We start from the raw sequence: 22,338 nt of genomic DNA on the forward strand, positions 1-22,338 counted from the left end.
TCAAGTCAATTTTTCTAAATTCCTGGTAAATTAAAGGAAACTGTATGAAAAGCATTTTTTCAAGTAATAATGTAAGATTGTCTGTGATTCACCAGAAAGCAAAATATTAAAAATCTTCTCAATTCTCGTTTAAATCAGTATGGGATATAACCCTTTGGCTATATTTACAATTTAAGAAGTGTGGGTTTAGCTATAAAAGTTGTAACTTTTTCTATTTTTTATATATGAATGCATGTGCACATGTGTATATTATAAAGATACATTTTATCTCAGTTCTTAAAACCATGATGCATGAATGTTTTCCATAATTCTGTGTTGACCTCAGATATGTTTTATTATTCTGTCTACTCAGCAGGAAATTGATTTTATTTCTGTATCATATTACTGGAAGCATAGTCAGCTGAAGATTGAGATTTGCTGTTCAGCCTGAAACTAGAGAGTCATGCAGAAAATAAAGGTATGGCCCATTTCAAAGATAAAAGGACAGATTTTTTGGGTGGAACAGGAAGGCAGAATGTTGATACAGCTTTCAAAATCCTCCCTTTTTCTTCTGCAGAATTAATCTTGTCCTGCTACAATCTGGCTTCAACTGTTTGCTGTATTTTTAGTTACCAGTCTTAGCCACGTCCTCAAATAGCTCAGACGTGGAGTTGCTTGTGTCTGATGTAAAACTGATACAGACTTGGCTGGTATTTTCATTCATGTTTCATAATGTTTACCAGTGCATACATGAAGACAGTGCCTTTGGTGTTCTAGAAGGAGATATTTGTATTGCAGTGGAGTAGATCAGACACCGATTGTTTGAGACTAATGGTGCTCCTCATGTGACCATCAAGAAATAAGTGAAAACATTTTCATGAAAATGAAGTTACTTATTTACACTGAGCTGAAGAGAATGTCACAGTTAGAAAGGTTCAGGAAGCTCTTTCTTGAGAGATACCTATGGGGAAATCTGAGGGTAACTCTAAAGTTTCTCTCCTGTTTGTGTTTTAAGTTTATTGTACCATCTTGTATGCAGTGAAGGCCCTAAGTGTATGATAGAAGTAGTGGTTTAGCTGGCCCTTTGAGAAAACAGTGAATTCAAAATTAAGCCATTTAAAAGCTTTTCAGACATCATTGATGTAAAGCTTACTTCCACAAAATAGAAACAATATATATGTAAGACCTTACAGGAAGCTTTTATTGATCAGTTAAATTAAAATGGGGACAGTGGGAAAAAAATCTACTGGCAAAAACTATGAAGGAGGATCATTAATATACTTTAAAACATCTGATAACAGTTAACTTTTGAAATAAGATTTTTCTTCTCTGTGAAATAATGCATGTTCTCAAGCATTGTAGGATTATCAATTCTAAAATTTAGAAGATTGGAATGTAGTTGTTAATTTTGGTTCTGTGCCTCTGAGAAATACATTCAGCAATCCACACAATATTCCTACATTCTTGTTCCTTTAACTTTACGTAGGCATAAAATACTCCAAAATGAAACTGGTTGTTGAATGCAAGCACATTCAGCTTTACCTGTGGAAAAGTTGAAACAAGTGTTATGATAAAGAAAGCAAATGTGATTTTTCTATGGCATCTTTTATGATCAGGATTTCTATGTAGCTTTGCAACCATGATTAGATTTAGGAGTGTCTTGAATATAAATATAACTGAAATGTCATCTGTGGATTAATTTTGGTAATAAACTACAGCAACATTAAGGTTAAGTAACAGACAGTGGTGAAATACCTGTTTCAGTAGACTCTTCAAAAGAAATTTTGTTAAGCAGTTTGTACAAGATGGCTTTTGGATAGGCCATCTGGGTTGACAGTTGTATAACTAGTCTTCAGAAGAAAGTCCTGGGATTTATTTTATTTAAAAAGGTAAATCCTTCTATTATGATTCAGCCAATTGTTAACAGCCATAGAAATACTGAGTTCTTGAATATAAAGGTGAATGATGTGGTATAATAGAATCAAAAGCCTGGGTCCTCATTCTTGTTTTAAATGTTAATCTAGGTAACTTTCATTTTGGTGTTTGAAGGTTAGAAGCTCTTACCTCATGTTCAAAAAATGCATCTTCCAGTGTCTTGTCTCCAGTGCCACTCCCTACACTTTCAAACACAGCCTTGTATTCCTAAAAGCATAAACAACCACCCAGTGGAAATGAGGTGCTTTTGCATTCTGTACAGCACAGATACCTTACATTACTTTATCAATTAATCTACATTATGTAATCTTCCTGTATATAAGAACTCATGCACAGATTACAGTTCTACATAAATCAAAAGTTAAAAGCATATAGTCAGCAAAAGAAAGAAAGATCATGTTTGTTCTTGTATTTCTTACCGTCATTTCCTATAACTTAAAGTAATTTACTGAAGGCACTAAAAGAGACTTGACTTATTGTAGAATGACACATGACCTTTCACTCTCTTGGACAGAGAGCACTGAACTTCTTGTACAAATACTATCTGTCAGAGTCAGAGCTGTAAATGGAGCCAAAAACCTGAACTCTGATCCTCACATGGCTGCTCATTTTATTTCCAGTAGCCAGCTGGATTTGCTTTATGTGTTAATAGTGTATCTAAATCCATTAGTCTGATACATCATCCTGGAATATTCTGCACAGATAAAATTGACTTTCATTTCTTACGTGTTATATTTCTGTGTAACTTGCTTTTCTGTGCATTTGTTTAGTTTTTCCTGTAAAGTTGCAATACAGTATAGGTCTAGTACAATGGTTCCCAAATTCATGTATGTATCCCACCATCACATTAATAACTTTCTCTGTTACCACATTGACATGGTGACATGCTTCTAACATTCTGCTTATACACAGGAACAGATGTGCACCTCTAGCTTTGTTTCTTCTGTGGGAAAAGGAGTAGACCAGATATAATTTTGTTTTGTGTACTTACATGGAGGTAGCTTAAATAATATAGGTAGTCAGAACATCACAGTTAATTCAGTGTTGCATATTGATTAATCTTCAATAACAGCACTAGTTGCATCAATATTAACAACTTCATCTACTTCAATCACTGATTTAGAGAAAACTTTTCAGAAAGGCATTTTTTTACACTACCCTAGCAATATATCAGGTTTGCACTGATCTATGACATGAATTGTTTGGTCAGCTCACTTTAAAATGACTTATGCATTTGCTTCAAAATCTTGGAAGTAGGAGCTGTGAAGTAAAACTCAATTTGGGGAAGGTTAATGATGTAGGAAACATTTTGTTTATTAGAATGTGGTTTGGTCTTATCTAAACATCACTGTAAGAAGAAGTTTGTATCACACTAAGGTGATAGTGTATCTTATGTCTTTGTATCAAAGGCCTTTGATTCCATATATGTCTTTATGGGATCTTTGTTATCTTCATTGTTTTTTTTCCTCTCTCAAATATGCTTTTGAGTTATGTGAAATCTCTGAAACTTTGCAGACGTCAAAAGATGTTAAGTATTTGTATTTTGGCTTTTTGTTCTAAGAAATTAGATTACATACTGCATAGTAATCTGCAACACACTTCACTTGTTCGTAGTCATCTGCATTGGCCAGCAGGTGTAAGCCTTCTGGATGCAGTTTTCCACAGGTTGGATACAGCTTCTCTCGGTCATCTTTACTCAGCTCAGTGCCAAATGAATTAATGGTGATGATAAAGGCACGTCTGTCTGCCTCAAACTTAATATGCAAAACAAAGAACAAAGAGGTGTTATTACAGATCTCACTCTAAATTAAGGTGGGATATAGGGGGAATCAGTAAGGTAAACTATGGAAACTTAAAAAAAAAGTGTACTTCAGAGCATTAGAAACATACCTTATATTAAAAATTGTAAATCCTTATTTGCAAATAAGTGTTAGATTTTAACTAGAAAACTGAACAGTGTTTTGCAAGTACAGCTTTTATCCTGTTCGCTGAAAATATAATCTCTGCTACTTCCTTATTTCCCAGTTTAGTTACCCAGATGCTGACAACAGAAAATCTCCTCACACACTCCTCTGAAGTTATGAAATAAAGCTCTTACAAATAATACAGGAAAGTACCAAGAATCAGTAGTACTATTCTGGGTTAACTCAAAGTGCTGTTGAGAGTAAAGGCTGAAAGGAAATTCTGGAGAAAAAAAAAAAGTTTCTGAATGCACATATTTAAAATGATAGTTTAATACTGTGGAGGGTGCTGTTGACTTGCCAAGTTAAAGCTTTCAAGTGGTTCAAATACAAGCTAATTTTTAATCCATAGAATCAGAGGCTGTATTTCTTCTCCCAGCTTTAGATGCCTTTAGTGTCTGTATTTTCCCTGCAGCAGTAGACTGAAAGTCATTCTGATGTCTAGATCTCAGGTTGTCCTTTTATACAAGGCAAAATTTCATTTGTCATGAATTAAAAATATAATGGTAAATAAAAATAATCTCACTCAATTCAGTCTGATTTAAAGCTATTCTTTTGAAATCAAAATTGATTACAGTTTTATTTATTACCTACTTTCATGTTGTAAGAACAGCAGAGCCCTTGCTAATTGTAGAGATTATGCAGAAGGATCTTCAAAGGAAGCATATATAGTATATCCACATTTTGTGCAGCTTGCAAAATTTCTCATGCTGTAAAATTCTGATCTGTTTTAAGCAGAAAGGTGCTCTTTTCTGTTGCATAAGATGACTGCAGTTGCAACACAGTTCTACAACTTCAGCAGTTAAGCACATATTCATAGATCCTACTCCTGTGTACTGGAACACACTGTAACAGGGACCCAGCTGCCCTCTGGCACTGACTTCAGAGTAAGGAAAATGAGTAAACAATAGAGAAATAATGAGAAGAAAATAAGCGTGCTTGAAAGGATTTCTAGCTAATGAATAACAGGGTCAAATTTCACTTACCATATTAATATGAACAGGCATATCAACCCCAGTGAAATTGTTTGGAAAGACAAATGCTTTGGCTTTTTCAGCTTGTTAAAGCCATGTAGAATTTAGCTGTTAGATCTGTAGTTTGTTGGAAAAAAGCATTCTTAAATGCAATTGCAACTAATGCTGGCAGGTTTTGGGCGTACTTCTGGTGACTCCCAGTTGGAGAAAATTTGCAGGATCAGTCCCATCCATACAGATGTATCAGTTCATCAAATTATTGGCATATGAAGTTCTTCATAGTGAGTAAGGCCATGAGGCAATTACTTTGTGACTTGGGATATTTGATTGCTGGAGGTAGAGGTGGAGTCACAGGATGACCATTTCCTAAATGCTCTAGTTTCCATATGGGAAACTGAAATAGCATGTCAGCTATTTGAGAATTAGCATGGGGTTCTGCAGTTTCTTGCACATTCAGGGTTAAACATGCAACCCGGTGCATGTTCCCCACTCTTCCATGGTACAAGAGAGATCATCAGTATTTTCAGTGTGGAAGGTTGGCATCATGACTAGTGATCAAGGCATTTGGGAGCCTCATCCTTACAAGGTCAGGTTGGTAGTCTTACATATAAGATTACAAAATAAATAGCAAGCATTCTTTTGAATAATTAAACTTTGGCTTTTTGTGAATACAACCATTAGCAATCTGCTGCATCTGAGTCTTCACACTATTAAAATGTTATAGAAAAAGAAATCATTTTCAAAAAGTTTATCCTCCTGGCTGATTGATGTTAGGTAAGAATTTTAAAGAAGCTTATCATAGGCTAAAGTGTTTTACAACATTTTTAAACTAAAGTTGGTAAGTCATCTACTCTCATTATGAATTTCTAGCTAATAATGAACTTTCCGAAAAATCTTGGATCAACTGTGGAAGCAAGTCTTTAGCTCCACAGACAATCTCTTGATTTTAATTTTTTCAATAAAGAATATTGAAAATTCTTAAATTCTGGTCAGTTTAACTTGATTAAGAATATTTTTGTTAGAATATAAACTGAAACATTATGACCTTGTTAAATACAAAATGAAATTGCAATCCCTTGGTTTTGTAAGATATAATTTAGGCTCATTCTTCCTTCAGGAGAGAGTTCCCAGGAGTATGATCTCTCCTTTATGATGCAAACTTTTAGTATGATGTCATCAGAGTGAAGGGAATTTCCTTCAGTTTTGCTTATCAAAAAAAAAAAAAAGACTCCTGGGGGCAAATGTGTGATCTGGCTCTCTAACCACATGTGATAAATCCCACGGGGGGAAGGGGGGGGGGGGGGGAGGGGTGGTTAGAAATAAAGAGATGAATGCTGAGAAGTCAATTTTAGGAACTTTTCAGAAATTCTGCATCGTTCATTACAGTAACAGATACAACTGTATCATTCACTGCGCTGAAGGTATGATTTGGGTAGGAGGATGTTAGGAATTTTGTATGTCATAGAAGAAAAAAAAACTATCCTGAGTAGAGACAAAAGTAAAACGTGGAATGTTGGACTTTTCTGTACGACAGTAGTTTCAAAGGTCATTCAACTACAACTTCAACTGTTAATAGGAGAGTAAACAAACATAATAGTGCCATGACGCTGAAAGATTATTGATTAGTAAATATACAATAATGCCAGACCTTAGCTCTCTCAAATTCAATTTTGAGCTAGGAGGTGTAATAATAATGATTATTTTGTGTGTGTGTTTTTTTATTTTTTCCTGCATAACACAGAGAAATGCTAATGGGCAACAGTTTGAGTTTAGTGAAAAATTTATTCTGTTCTGCTCTCTGTTACAGAAAAATATTAACTGAGGCCAACTCCTCTCTGGTAATGGAATAGCTGCACCTCTAGTCAAGAAATAAAAGTCATCCTAGAATAAAATCTCCATTACATCTTATAAAAACAGTTTTTATTCAGAGGAGAATCAAACATTTGACCAACAACATTGCAAATGGAAACAGAAGGAACAGGAAAAACAAAGTAACCTCATAATCAAAGCACTGTGGAGTACTTTCATGTACAAGGACTGAATTTTTCTTACCTCAAGAATAGGTCTCATTATTTCTGCTGTTGAACCACCTTGTTTTTCACAAAATTTATAAAATGTCTCAAGATAAGACTATACATGAAAGAAGAAGAGAAATATTTTAGATTCTACTTAAGACCTGGACCAGCACAGCACATAATCATGAACCTAATTTTTATATATTTCTATTAAATTTGATAATTCTACTTATGAATTTAAATTCAAGTATGTGCTTAATTAACTTGCTGGATTTAAAGTTCAAATATTGAAATGCAGATGTCTTGTTACTACAGTATGGGTTCAGATTTTTTCAAAAATTGTTGAAGGACAAATATGTTTTCTTTGCTCTCTAAAGAAGGAGCACTCAAGCTCCATTGAGCTTCCACTGCATAATAGGCAGATGGCTGAAGGAAACCCTGCATTTATACTGTGGAGGAGGGGATTTGGGAATAAGCCACAGCCGTTGGGCCAGCACTATGAGGATGCACAAACTAATCCCTACTGCTCTACCGTAAACCCTGGATTAGGATGAAACAACAAAGAAAGCTTCTGTAATACTGGTCTGCAGAGCCCTCTGGTCTATTAAGGGTTCTGGCCGTCATACCCATTTCAAAATACCTGTCAGGAAGGATCTTAAATATCTAAATATCTCAAAGATGCAGTACACCCCCCCCCCCCATCCCCCCAAAATACTATTTTAGCAAACATTTATGTTACCAAAATGCATTTGCTACAACTTCACACAATCTTGTTAAAAGAAGCTGTCACTAACTGTGCAATTAAGTGAATTTTAAATAGGGACATCTCAAGGGGAATCTGCTGCATGGGATTATGCATTAGGTTCAGTAGAGGGCTATCTGATAGTAGAGCTGAAACATAACTGATCACACTGACAGATGAAGCAGAGGAGAAAAGCTATATTAATAATTTAGAAGTGTTTGAAGAATGATCCCCCTGATACTTAGAAGAGTGAGAAGAAAAAAAAAATATTAAGTGTAAATGTATGGTCATCCACACAGGATATAAGAACCAAATCTGTATGTTATCAAATGGAAAAAGAGTGTCTATTTTAGTAGTACAATGAAAGAATTCAAATACTTGGGCAAAACTGACGTTGTTTTGAATGAGAGAAAGCAGAATATTTAAGAATCAAATACTGGCTTGGGAATTTATAAATATCATTTGTAAGACAAACAGAAAAATTTGTTTTCTCCTAATGCAATCAGATCACTGTAAGAATACTTCCTGCAGTCTGGGGTATCCATTGTGAAAGCAAGATAAAATAATTTGGAGAGAATGTGCTGGGATGAGCCAGCAGCAGAATGAAAGAGACCATCCTATGAGTATTGACCTGTGTGCTAATATTTGTAAAGTACATTGAAAATGCATGGTACATGTTAGATGCATAGCTTTACAGCAGTGTTCTGTAGCAGTGCCAAAGATAATTTTAAAAGGAAGAAAATTATACAAAACCCTTAGGTAAAAAAAAAATAGACTCAAAGTTATCAGACCTTTTTAAATCACATCTGCCTTTTACAAATAAAAATCAATGTTAGCCAAAAGCCTGTCTAGGTTCACTTAGGCGCTAACAGTTCTCTGGCATTTGGTGGATAACCGAGTTATTCGCAAACAAATGGATCTGGATATTAGCCTGACATCTACAGCATTTTCTTTAATGAGGTATTAAATTAGAATTTGGATGCAGACCTAAAATTTGAAAACACTCCAAACAGTGGCATAGGAATGACAAGAGCTGGATTTGATTCTTGGACTTGCCATCAGTCAGGTGACCTTAGACAGCTTGCTTTATCTCACTATGCTTCTGTTTCCCCATCCATAAAACAAGATTAATGATACTCATCTCCTCTTCTGAGACACTTTGAAAAGCCCCAAATATTATTATGTTGCAAGAACTTGCCTTGTACAGTTTGTTGCGCATTATTTCAATGTTCATTTCATCCAGGTCATTTTCAGACAAGCAGTCTTGAAAGAAAGCAGCTGAAAGCAGAGTTTATTATATTGCAGTATAAATCTACATGCTGATAATATGCATCTCTTGTCTATTGTCATTCACCAGTGTGCAAGTAAGGATCTGAGGTTTCTGTTGTATAAGACTGATATAGCAGAGAGGAAGAGGAATCCTCTTGCTTTTCCCCTTATCCTCCTATTCCCTACCCCCCCCCCCCCCCCCTTTTTTTAATGAGAATCTGCTGTGAGGGGAATCAATCAACGCTACAGCCAGAGCCCACATCTCCAGAGCAAATCAGATGGAAAAGGCTAATGAAAGCCCTAATCTTCTCTGAAGTGTATGGTCTGGGCATCGGGAGATTTTCTAGTGAGGAACATGAAAGGTAATTTTTATCTTAAATCATGCAGCCATTCTGCAATTGTTAAGGAGAATCCTCTTTCCCATTTTCCCTTTTCCTCTTTGAGCATGTCTGTAGTAGAGGAAAGGAAACAGGTTGTAACCAGTAAGAGGCAGAAGCCTTGACCTTGAACCTCTGTGCTTCCAGCTCCTCTGCAGAACTAGCTAGACAGAAAGCTTTTGAACAGGGAGATAGATGATGAAGTTCATTTGTGCAGTTGGACTGCATAAAAATACTGTATTCATAACCAACAAAAGCATGACAATCCCTTACTGCTTCTAAGTTGTGCCAGTGGGACAGATCAGTGCTGCATGGCAGGGTGTTGTCTCAAACAGTGGCAACTGAAGATGGTATTTAGAGCACCTGAGCCTGGCTGTGATTTGTGGTCTTCCCCCTTCCTACTGTTCCAGCATCCAGGTTTTGGATGAACAACATTAGAGGATGTAGGTTTGACAGTGCACTTTACTGTATCTTTGTAGATAAATTGCCCTTGAATTCATCCTGTCTTTTTAAAGATCTGATACTGCTCTCTGATTTTACAAATTTGTTTAGAGAAAAAAAAAATAAATAAAAAATCGGGAAATTTACTTTCAGCTGGGTAAAAAGTGTTTTGTAAAACCAGTTTTCTGCTGGGATTTTGTCTTCTAAAGGATTTGGTAAGCAACAGTTCATAGTTCACTGTGGCCCTCAGAACTTTGTAAACACTGTTCATATCTCTTTCCAGCCTTGTCTTCACCAAACTGATCCCAGCCTTTTTTAGTGTGTCTGCACACAGCAGTGCTATCCCCTTATTCATTTAGCTGCCCAGCTGTGTACCTCCTCTGATTTCACTGTATGGGGTGTTGGTGCCCAGGTCCTGGCAGCAGGGGCTGCAGGGCAGCCTCTGTGAGGAAGCTGGATCTGTCCTGTGCTGGATATAACCAATTCCAGACAGTTCCAGGGGACCCACCACAGGGCACAGCTGAGCCCTCAACCTAGTGGGAGGTGCCTCTTAAGGACTTACATAAGGAAAAAAATGCAGGATGTAAAAAAGAGGTGTTAAAAAAAAAAAAAGAGAAACAGCAGAGGGAACACCAGGGTGAAAGAAGAGGAAGAAGAGCAGGAAGAAGAGAAGGAGGAAGAGGAGGAGGAGAAGGAGGAGGAGTTGATCCATGGCCCTGCTGCCTGTGGAGGACCTGTGCTGGAGCAGGTACTCCTGACAGAAACTGCAGCCAAGGAGAGCCCATGCTGGAACAGAAGGTAAGGAGGAAGGAGAGGTAGAGAGAAACTGTCATATACTGACTGTAAACTCCCCCTTCTCCTTGTGCCGCTCATTGATCTCCAAAGGGATGAAGTGTAACCTGCAATGATAACAAGGTGGCAGAGGAGAGGAGCCTGGAGAAGGAGCGGCAAAGGAAGGAGAAGGATGTTTTCCCTAAGTATGTAAATGTTTCTTTTCTGTTTGTTTCATAATGCCTGGATCAGTAATTAATTCTACATATATTAATCAACAATAAATCAGGTTAATTTTGCCCAATTTGAGTCTGTTTTGCCTGCAGTAATATTTTGTAGGAGATCTCAACCTACAAGCTCTTTTCCCCATTTTGTCCCCACATTGTGGGGCCAACCTACCATGCCTTCCTGAGAAAGCAGAACCCAATAGTACTCAAGGTGAGGGCATGCAGTGGTTTCATACATGTTAAATCTGTCCACTTCCATCTTATTCTTGGTACCTTTCCCAGCACTGCCCCACAGCTTGTTAATTTTGGATCGTGTTGGGTGCTGCACCACACTGAGCAGAGTTTCATCCCAGTTTCAGAATGAACATTCCCAACCTTGACGCTGTTTTGCTTTTAGATTTAGTTCTTCAAAGTAGTGATTTTCTTTGTGTTTGAATCATGCCCAAATCCTAAGAGGGAATCTAGGTTCTACCACAACATCTAATATTTATTAGTAACTGTCCACTATTTTTGAGTTATAAATGCAGGTGTTGAAATAAAAATCTAGATGCTCTAAATCAGTGGCTGCTTTGGCTATAAAAGGTATTTATTGCACTTCTTTGTGTCTGCTACCCAAGGTTGATACCTATTAATAAATGTTACTAGAAAATGTCTTGAACGCCACTTTAGAACTGCTTGATCCACACTTTGTGTTCTGTGTTACTGAAACACAGCATATCCAGTGGAAAACGTTACTTCATCTGAGATGTCATTAAGAATATAGGATGAATAGTTTCAAGAAGCAAATAAAAAATAATTTAGTGCTCTTACCTAACGGTGTGTCAACCAAAATTGCATTGAACAGCTCAGTGGGGTTTGAGGCAATGCTGACTGCTTCCATTTGCTCAAAGCTCCCCAGTGGATGGCACTTGGGAACCAGTTCAGCTATGGGCCGCTGATGTAATGTGCCAGTTATTAAAAGGATTATGTTGTCAATCATATAGCTGTATCTGTATTTGAAAGAAAAAGGAAAAGATATGTCTTTAAAATGAATTTCCCTTTGAAAAAATACAAAACGAAGAGTTTTGAAAAGTAGCAAAAATACCAAAGTCAGAAACAAGCGCAGTACTTACAGGTTTGTACGTTCACTATATATCAAATGCATATCACCTGAGCTGGCAGTTTCTCAAGTTTGGGATTTTGTTGTTTCCTATAGACCATCTGGACAGAGAAACGCAGGGGAATCTCAGCACTAAAACTGTTGAGTTCATGCAAGGCGACCAATCTTGGGGCTTTCTTCTCACTCGGCAATAAACATCCTCCCATGAGGAAACTAAGAACGGGTTCTCACAGATTTCTTCTTTATTGCTAAGTTTTCTATCAGCTTCTTACTAGTTTTACTGTTGGAGAGGACAATGACAAATTTGTCAGTGACTTGGAAATGGGAAAGCTATTCCCTTGGATGCTTAGAACAAGGATGCCAGTCTTCAGCTTGTGTTGTTGATTCTGAATGCAGCTAGAGACATAGGAATTAATATGATCTCACACAAAACCTGTGAGGGTGATTAAGGATCTGGTGAAGTGCAGATCAGTGATTTAATAATTGTGTTAAATATCTTAAACTAGTGTCTCCATTATTCAAAAAACAGCAGTGTGCAGAGTTTGTGCCTATACATGTACACATGTGTGTCAGTCAGTGTGAGAAAAGAGCTGCCATAATTTTCCTATTTTCACTTTCATTTCCCTGAAGCAAATTGTAAACATTGCATGCCTACTGGTCACAGCTCTCTGAGGACAGTCTCTAAGATCTTGTTGATATATGAGCCTAAAAGTGCTCAGCTACACTTGACACAAAAAAAGAAAAAAGAATAATGGTACTTTATTTTACTGTTATGATACAAAATCTCCTTGAAAGTAAACTGACCAGTCTACTGTTCTTGTTATAATATATTAAGATAAGGGGAGTGAGCATCATTGAGGTAAAATATCCTGCTGATATTTCTCTAATACATGCTGGTACTGTTAAATCCGTTTTCCTAAAGTTGGTTAAACCATTCATTTACAAGTTTTATTTGTTTATGACTGTATTGAGACCAGAACTGTCTATTAATCTGGCATCAAATGGTACTTGTACTTTAAAAAAGGTTCTTGGATCTTAGTATCTTGCAAGACACAACTGTTTTTAATGTTCAGATGGTATGAAAAGTATGGTAGGTGTATGATGTGTCGTCTTTCCCCTTTTAAAAAAGTCTTAACTTGTCATGCCTGGGAATTAAACCACTGCCCTGTATATCGTGAAACTTCATCTTGCAGGAGTCACCCCTACAAACTTAAGTTTTGCAAGGTCTCTGACTTAAATAATGTTTGAAAATTAAAACCATTTTTCTCAATCTCTACCACTCCTCCTGCCACTGAATACAGAAAAAATCTGCTTGTGTTCTTTAAAATAAGTACTTGCAATAACAACAGGTCTTCATATGTGTATCTTTTCAGAGCTTATATTACCAAATAAAGTATGTAAATATTGCAGTATCAGAGTAATTTTGCTATTTCTGAGACTTGATGGAAATTCCAGTACAATACATTTACACTGTTTTAATGGGTAACTGTGTGGTCTTTGTGTGGTGAGCTATGTGGTAATATTACTTACGTAATAAAATTCAAAAATGTGGCAAGTGGTTCAAAAGCATGGTTTCTGAAGTAATGAAATTCTGCAAGTAGCTTTGCTTTCAGTTTTTCATCGATGGTGGAAATAGTGAGAGGGCCAGTTTCGTTAGCCAAGAAGTTGCCATAGTCTGTAGTCTGCAGATGTAACTTCAGATCTGGAATTAGATTCAGGGAAGACCATGAGAATAAACTGTCATTATTATTGCCTACAAACAAAATAAACATTTTAAATGTTAATTTCTAACATTATACTCTCAGATTAAGCGACTGTTTATCAAAAAGATTTGGGCATACATTCAATATAGAGTTAATGCATAATTAATGCATTTTTGTACTGCCTTCTACTGGTAAGAGTTACTGCATGCCACAGGAAAGCACAAATAACTTGCACCTTTGTCTGAAGTTTCACCAGCAGCTTTCATTTCCAACCACAACAGGTACAGTGTTAGTTACTTCTAGTTACTCCCTAGCCCTTTCCCAGTCAGATTTGTTCAGTGTTTTGCTTTCACTGATTTGCACCATTATAATATATCAGTTGTTTTGTCTCCTGCACCCCTGTGCACTGTTAATCTATGAATAGGAATTGTTAAGGTCTTGATTTTTCATATGAAACATTTAAATCTCAGTTAATATTACCAGCTTATTATTATCGGGCTGCCTGAAGAAGAAGAGAGAACACATCTTGCCTGGCTCAGATACTGGGCTCCAAATGGCTTCTGCACTGAAGCACTTAAAATGGCCGAGTTACACTCTCTTAGCATTTCTACTTTGGCTTTGTTTGATTTATGGCTGCAACTACCAGATCCTATGAAGTTATTCCAGAAATTTGCGTTATCGTGTCATATTCTGTCTGAGCTTCTGACCCTGGTAACTGAGGAAAATATGTTGCTTGGGCAACAAAGTTGAAAGACACTTTCATAATATCAGAGAATTCATTTGACACAATTCCTCCTCTAGCCATTTTCCACCATGAAGCAAAAGTAAGAATTTGAATTGGTTCTTAGGGTTCAAAGCAGTGTAACATTTATTTTTAGAAAAGCCCCTGCTATATTGCATAATTATGTTCAAATGCTATATTAAAACTACTGTAAATTGTAGATTGGTCTAATAATATATGGTTTGGGCATTCACAATGTTTAGATTTCTAGGTAAAACCTGGATATTTAGGGGGAAAGACAGCAACACTTCCACTGACTGAAATAAGGGAAGTTAATATGCAGTTAGCAAGGTGTGCAGTTATCAGTATCGTAGCTACTCTTTCCTATTTCCCCATGTGTATTCTTTCTTAGCATGCAGTAAGGTTGCCAACAGTGAGACACAAAGCAAAAGAACTAGTACACTGCAAATTCAAACTTCTGCCTTACTCTCCCTTACTGAGATAAGAGAGCCCTCAGAGTTTTCTATGCAGGTTGGTTGCCACTTGAACTCACTTTACTAGTTACAGAATCATCTAGTGGTTTAGATTGGAAGGGTCCTTTAAGGTTATCTGTTCCACCCACCTTTGCAATGAGCAGGGACCTCTTCAACTAGATCAAATTGCTCAAAGCCCTGTCCAACATAACCTTGAATGTTTCCAACCTCTCTAGGCAGCCTGTTCTAGTGTTTGACATCATAAAAAACGTAATCTTTCTATCTAGCCTGAATCTCCCCTCTTTTGATTTAAAACCATTACCCCCTCTCCTATTGGGCAGACTTTCTTATAAGACATCTTTTTTGTCAGTCCTCTTTAAGTATTGAAATGCCACAATAAGGCCTTTCTGGAGCCTTCTCTTCTCCAGGCTGAACAACCCCAACTCTCTCAAGCCATCTCATAGGAGAAGTGTTCCATACCCCTGATCATTTTCGTGGTCTTCCTCTGGACCCACTCCAACAAGTCCGTATTTTTCCTATACTGAGAACTCCAGAGATGGACAGAGTACTCTAGGTGGGATCTCATCAGAGCAGGGGAATCACTTCCCTTTACCCACTGGCCATGGTCCTTTTGGCACAGCCCAGGATATGATTGGCTTTCTGGGCTGCAAAGTGCACACTGTCAGCTTACATCCAGCTTTTCATCCACCAGTACCCCGAAGTCCTTCTCCTCAGGGCTACTCTCAATCCCTTCATCCCCCAGCTTGTGTTGATACTGGGGATTGCCCTAACCCAGGAGCAGGACCTTGCACTTGGCCTTATTGAACCTCATGAGGTTCACAGGAACCACTTCTTGAGCTTGTCCAGGTCCCTCTGAAAGGCATCCTGTCTCTCAGTCATTGTCCACTACCCACTGGTGGCCATCCAGCCAATACCTTATCTACGAAATAGTCCATCCATCAAATCCATATGAAATCATCAACAGATTCTTGGATGTGATAGCCTTACTCAGCTAGCACTCAGGATTTGTTAGCAATTCTGTAGAACTTCCTGCAATAGACTGAAATTATGTTATTAAAAAAAAAAAAAAAAAGAAGTACACAATTTAGGAAAGAAAGACAAGAAAAGAGAAAAAAGAAAAAAGAAAAGAAAAGAAAAGAAAAGAAAAGAAAAGAAAAGAAAAGAAAAGAAAAGAAGGTAAGCAAGATTAAGAGATAAATAAAAATGCAGAATTATGCCCCAAAATGAGCCTAAATTTGTAAGACCATCTTTTTTAAAAATCACTAATATTTTATATCACAGCTATGCTTACTGTGAAAACTGATTATTTTTACTATCTCTTTTTATTGCAAAGAAATTAAAAATACTTGGCTTATGGTGGGATCAAATAATACTGCATCAGTACATGTAGAGAGCTGAATTCCAGCTTTCCTCAGTTCCCTTTCAGACTAGCCACTGATGTCTACCTTGAGTTATATTCTGTAAATGCATTTCAAACACATAGGTTTTCAGGTACCTAAAGCAGACTGCAAAACCCAAATATCAATCCCAAGCACTGACCATTCCAAAGTGTGTTTAACATTATCATGGGATGAACAGAAGCCGAAGCTGCTGACTGAGAGTATTTTGACAAGGCTGTTACCTTCATTAGTTCTTTGGTTGACTGAGTGGCTTCAGAAACCATGCCCTAATGTAAAGCATGAAAAATATTGGCTGTAACACTAATTAGCTTTAGCTGGCTCTCAAAAGCTAAGGAGGAAATACTGTGCTGGGATCATTCCATTTAGGACCCTGTCAGTTCCACAGCCTGCTTTATAAAAGTATTTCTTCTAACTGATTTAATAAACACCAGCATGCATACTGTATAAAAGAAACAAAATTAAACCCTATCTCCTGGCCTTGGCCAAAACAACAAAAGAAAATAGTTGTCCACAAGCTCCAATACCATATAATATCAGTCAGGAATGTTGTAATTGACCAGGTTGGACGAGGCCTTGGGTGATACGATTTAGCGTAAGGTGTCCCTGCCCACGGCAGGGGGGTTGGAACTAGATGATCTTAAGGTCCTTTCCAACCCTAACTGTTCTATGATTCTATGATTCTATAATCAGTTCCCACCATGACAGAGCTCAGTGCAGTTCAGTCTGCTCTGCTGGTCTTAAATTATAGTCTGCCCTTTTGCTGTTGGTATTTATAACAAGACCTGAGGATTTAACACACTCAGACACCTGTAATAGTAATGTGACCTGATGACCTGGCAGAAGTAGGTGGGTGAGTGTTACATGGGCTTCAGATATTCCTGTCCACCAAAACTTTTTAGTGATGCTAGCTGCTCCTTTGCTCAGGGGCTCTTGGAGACCTACACAAGACTCTGGGCTTTTCAGCATGTCCACAAGATCACTAGGAAAGAAAATTGCTTTATTTCAGCTGTCAGTATTATTGTCATCCATCTGCATCACGTATTTCATCCTACAATTCTATGCAGGAAAATCATATGTAGGAAACGTATGACTTTAAAATAATGTCACATTATTTAGTTAAATCACATGATTTTACTCACAATTGAACAGTGACCAAACACAAGTACCAGTTTGCCTAAAGAGAATTAATGCACAAAGTCAGACTAATTTAACATGATGCTGATCAGAAAGAAGGAGTATAGAAAGAACTTAAACAAAGAGTGAACCTGGTCTCTTGGCACCAAGCACATGGTGTCTTGTCTGACTCCTCACTTTGATAGCCCACTACCATGTTTTCAATTACAGTTATTTCAGCCACTATGTGCTGGTCTCTCCTGGCTCTGGCGAGTTAAGTGAACTTATTTCAGCAGTATTGGTGGAAGCAGAGCTGGGCTGCTTGTCCTTCTGTGACCAAGTTTCCCTTCTAGAGAGCAGTAGTCTTTCCATCACACAAGGAAGCAAGAAAAGAATTTAACACCCCCATATCCTACTCCAAAGACTGTCATTAGGGTTCCTCTGGGGATCCCATTCCTCAGAGGGAATAGGGTCAAGCTAGTAGAATGCCATGTTGCAGAGGTTTCAAGCCAGCATTGCAGCAGGGTACTTCCATGGAAATTATAATAATTCAAACAAGCCCACAAGGATGTTTAAATTAACCTGAAGACTTCTCTCTGTGTGGCCCTGAATTGAGAGGACATGGTGGTATCCTAAGTCAATTCACAGCCTCCTTTTTTCTTTCTGTCTCAATGTTACACTTTGTGATGATCAAGCATATGTAAAGCACTAACCTACAGATTTCTTGTGGTTCTTCTGTACTGACATTATGGTTTCCCCTCTAGAGATATCAAAACCACTTTGAAATTAAAAGGTCTTTTTGATTCTATTTATGGGTTACTTGCAGTGGTTTTGGTTTTGTTTCTGCTTGTTTGTTTTAGCATATTTATAATATTTTTAACTTAGGCAAAGTTTTGTGGTGTGGTGTTATGTAACAGAATGCAGAATGGGGTAAATTTATTACCTTTTAGTGTACATGACAGGAACTGAAGGTACTATTAGATAAGCACAATAGTACTGCAGCACAAATCCACATGCTGAATCTTTCAATTCTATGCATAAAGCTTCAGGGAACTACAGACCAGTCAATCTCACCTCTGTGCCTGGCAAAATCTTGAAGCAGATTCTCCTGGAAGGCATGCTAAGGCACATGAAAATCAACAAGGTGCTTGGTGAAAGCCAGCATGGCTTCACTAAGGGGAAATCCTGCCTGACCAATTTGGTGGCCTTCTATGATGGGGCTACAGAACTGACAGACAGGGGTAGAGCAGTTGATGTCATCTACCTGGACTTGTGCAAAGCGTTCGACACAGTCCCACATGACATCCTTGTCTCTAAATTGGAGAGACATCAATTTGATAGATGGACCGCTGGCTGGCTGGCCACATACAAAAGGTTGTGGTCAATGGCTCAATGTCCAGCTGCAGACCAATAACGAGTGGTGTCCCTCAGGGATCGGTGTTCGGACCCGTCTTGTTCAACATCTTTCTCAGCGACATGGACAGTGGGATTGAGTGCGCCCTCAGCAAGTTTGCCGATGACACGAAGCTGTGTGGTTCAGTTGATACCCTGGAGGGAAGGAATGCCATCCAGAGGGACCTTGACACACTTGTGAGGTGGGCTGATGCCAATCTTATGAAATTGAACTGTGCCAAGTGCAAGCTCCTACACTTGGGTCGGAGCGATCCCAGGCACAGCTACAGGTTGGGCAGAGAAGAGATTCAGAGCAGCCCTGTGGAGAAAGACTTGGAGATGCTGCTCGATGAGAAAATGAACATGAGCAGGTAGTGTGCGCTTGCAGCCCAGAAAGCCAACCATATCCTGGGCTGCATCAAAAGGAGTGTGACCAGCAGGTCGAAGGAGGTGATCCTGCCCCTCTACTCTGCTCTTGTGAGACCTCACTTGGAGTATCGTGTACAGTTCCGGTGTCCTCAACATAAGAAGGACATGGAGCTGTTGGAACAAGTCCAGAGGAGGGCCACGAGGATGATCAGGGGACTGGAGCACCTCCCGTATGAAGACAGGCTGCGAAAGTTTAGGCTGTTCAGCCTGGAGAAGAGAAGGCTGTGTGGAGACCTCCTAGCAGCCTTCCAGTATCTGAAGGGGGCCTATAGGGATGCTGGGGATGGCCACTTCATTAGGGACTGTAGTGATAGGACAAGGGGTAACCGGTTAAAGCTTAAACAGGGGAGGTTTAGGTTGAATAATCTTTACTGTTGGGGTGGTGAGGCACTGCAATTGGTTGCTCAAGGAAGTTGTGAATGCTCCATGCCTGGTTGTGTTCAAGGCCAGGTTGAACAGAGCCTTGGGTGATATGGTTTAGTGTGATGTGTCCCTGCCCATGGCAGGGGGGTTGGAACTAGATGATCTTAAGGTCCTTTCCAACCCTAACTATTCTATGATTCTATGATTTTTTACTTTAAAGGTAAGGGTCTGTGCTTTTGGTGAACTGTATGCTCATGGTACAAATTCAATGTTACACCATCCTGCATGTTTAGAGAGGTAGGTGTCTTTAGTCTTGTGTAGAAATCCAGTACTTCTTATATTTTCATTATAGATTATACATTTGGTAGATAACTGGTGATAATCTGGTAGCTGTGTAAAAGAGGAAGTGTTACAATGGAGAAAGGTATGTAGCTGAATAGAGAAAAAGGAAAGTGGTTGTGGGTAGTAGAGGTGTGCGTGTAGGTGGATTGATGAAGGCTGCTGCTTCTGTTGCTGAAATAATTTACATTCTAAAATTGAACAAACATTAGAAAGCAGAAGGTTCAAATATTAAAAAATTATTCTTTCTACCATAAGTCTTACTTACGAAAGTATTTTATCTCTCTATCTTGAACTGTCCATCTGTTGCAGCTCTTAATAATGTTGAAGGTTTATATATCTCAGAAATGTTTCAAAACTACTTTTTCTGGTTCTAAATAACTTCCTCACAGCATGACATGAAATTTAGGTTGTTTTTCTCAACTATTCTTAACTTAGCCTGAGCAAGCAATCTTCTGGGAAGGATGAGGGAAAATTTCCTTTTTTCTTGTTGTGTTTAGAAGGTATTTAAACCTGTGCATTTTCATCTTATTCAGAAGTAACAAGGATTTTATCAGGGTTTTTTTCTTCATGGAGATTTTGATGACATAATTTATTGAGCTCCTCTGCACAAACAAGTGGAGTAAGAGCAAGGTTTAATACTTCCATCATTCTGTCCTTCACATCTTTTAGAGATTTTTGAAACTCTATTAGCTTCTTCTGAAGCCTGTGAATTTGTGGAGCAGGACTTTCTGACTTGAACAATCAAATACAATATCAAAAGTCTTTACATTTCATGGATCAAAACTTCTGGTACAAATAGGCTACAGAATCTGTTGACTTTGCCTAGCTGACATAAGCAATAAATTTCAGTTCTTGAAGTAAGTGCCTACATGTGTTTATGTGTCTAAACTGCCATTGTATGAAATAGTGAGCTGACACAGCTCTTCAGCTGAAGTAGGTACAGGCACTTGGTCAGTTGAAAAGTCTAGATCTCATTGACTGTATTGACAATCTCTAACTATGAGAGGAACTTTATCCTGCTGACAGCTAAATACCTACATGAATCTATTTAAATGTAGTTGTTTTAGTCTGCCAGATGAATGGCAAACAACCTCCCCAGGCTTATGTTGTGATTACATTAATAGTTTAGGCAGCCTCAAAATTTTGTTGTATATGGGAATCATCAGGTTCTGAGCTCCACATTTCCTAAAATCCATTGCTGCATACACAAAGCAACCAGTGCTTAAACCAGAGTGAACTTATTATTTCTCCTTGTTCCTTTTTCAAATTAATCTGATAAACTTCATGCTAAAGAAATTATTTCAGTGTGCAATTATAGTTTTAATTTTAGAGTCAGGGAAAAAAACTTTATGTTCCTGTAGAAAAGTGATTTTTTTTTTTTCTGTCGCATTTTTTTTCCTGCCAAGTGACTAAAGGTTTGTCATATGATTCTTTGTACAAGTCTGTCCTCATCAGGCTGTGACCAGTCTTGGCCACAGAAGGCTGTTTTGGAAACTAGTGTGTGTTCTCTTTATTATGGTGGCAAAGTCACCTTGAAATAAGCTTTTTTTTTTTTTTTTTTTTTTCTCAAAGCTTGAGAATCGTTCAGTTTTATCTTTGTTACCAGGTTTTCTTTTCCTGGGAAGTAGACTGTCCCCCACTGCCCTAAAACTTGTGAACTAATAAAGTACTAAAATTATACCTTTTCTAGAGAAACTCGTAGCCAAATGGTAAGCTTTTAGTAAGATTTTGGGGAACTATTTTATCCAGCTAAATGATATGAAACTTCTATGCTTGAACAGTTTTGTAGAGTAGTTAAAATCTGTGAGAAGGTTACTAATCTCCATAGGAACTCAATGGAAGAGATTTCCAAACCTTATCAGTAAACTGGAAAACCTCATCATCTGGATTGCTTTCAAATCACAGTCTGTGCAATCCTAGGGTAATTTATCTGGAAAGCTATTAAATATGAGAACAGCTCTTCAGAGGACATCAGGGTCATCTCTGTTTTTTCAGATAAGCTCTCAATAATTCAGGCTTTTACCTTCCCTTTTTCAAAGGCCTAAGCAACCATATTTCTTCCCAAATAAACCAGCAGACTTACCTTCTAGCGTCTCGCACTGTGCTAAGTTGACATAGTCTGCACTTGTCAAGATCCCAGCTTTGAATCCTCGGACTAGACCCTCCAAGTAGCCATGGTCCACATTGAAGTAAAACTCTGAGTATCCCGGCATGGAGAAAAGGAGATTTAATTTCTCTTCTGGGTACTTGATGGTACGGAGTATCTGCCACCAACTGTTTTCCTCCTCTTTGGAAGGAGTGACAAAGAGTCACTGATTTTCTGCCAGCCTATGATTGTGTTTTACCAACTGGTTTCTTCCTGTTTATTGCTCCTAGTGTAATTCCTGTATACTTGATGCTTACACAACAGCCACCCAGCAAAACCAACTCCCTCCTGCCAGAGTTAGAAAATGAACCTACTATTGTTGAAAGAGAAGCCAAAAAGGAAGTATAAGATTTAACCACTGCTTACAAGAATGCTCTGTACTGACAGAATAATAAGAAAGCATATTACAAAGCCTGATAGCATGTTTGCATTTTAAAAAATGCAT

The 22,338-nt window shown here is 38.0% G+C and overlaps 1 protein-coding gene across 1 annotated transcript; it reads right to left on the bottom strand.

Annotated features, from left to right (window-relative positions):
- Positions 1-1,159: 1,159 nt before the first annotated feature.
- On the bottom strand, positions 1,160-22,114 carry ATP6V0D2 (ATPase H+ transporting V0 subunit d2). The gene is made up of 8 exons (XM_061448185.1): positions 21,831-22,114; positions 13,321-13,492; positions 11,502-11,680; positions 8,805-8,884; positions 6,902-6,979; positions 3,492-3,668; positions 2,044-2,121; positions 1,160-1,521 (listed from the first exon to the last, which is right to left on the bottom strand). The coding sequence occupies exons 1-8, from the start codon at positions 21,958-21,960 to the stop codon at positions 1,360-1,362; spliced, it is 1,056 nt and encodes a 351-aa protein (XP_061304169.1). The 5' UTR covers positions 21,961-22,114; the 3' UTR covers positions 1,160-1,359.
- Positions 22,115-22,338: the final 224 nt, after the last annotated feature.

This window comes from Pezoporus flaviventris, unplaced genomic scaffold, assembly GCF_033815535.1.
Source record: "Pezoporus flaviventris isolate CSIRO_AGI_PZ_B2104156 unplaced genomic scaffold, CSIRO_AGI_Pfla_v1 ptg000007l, whole genome shotgun sequence".
NCBI lineage: Eukaryota > Metazoa > Chordata > Aves > Psittaciformes > Psittacidae > Pezoporus > Pezoporus flaviventris.

Coding starts and splice junctions, on each gene's coding strand:
- ATP6V0D2 (XM_061448185.1), bottom strand. CDS start 21,960: ATGCCGGGATACTCAGAGTTTTACTTCAATGTGGACCATGGCTACTTG. Junction 8,885..11,501: donor TTTGGTTGACACACCGTTAG/GTAAGAGCACTA, acceptor CTCTGCTTTCAG/CTGCTTTCTTTCAAGACTGC. Junction 6,980..8,804: donor TGCGCAACAAACTGTACAAG/GCAAGTTCTTGC, acceptor TTTCATGTATAG/TCTTATCTTGAGACATTTTA.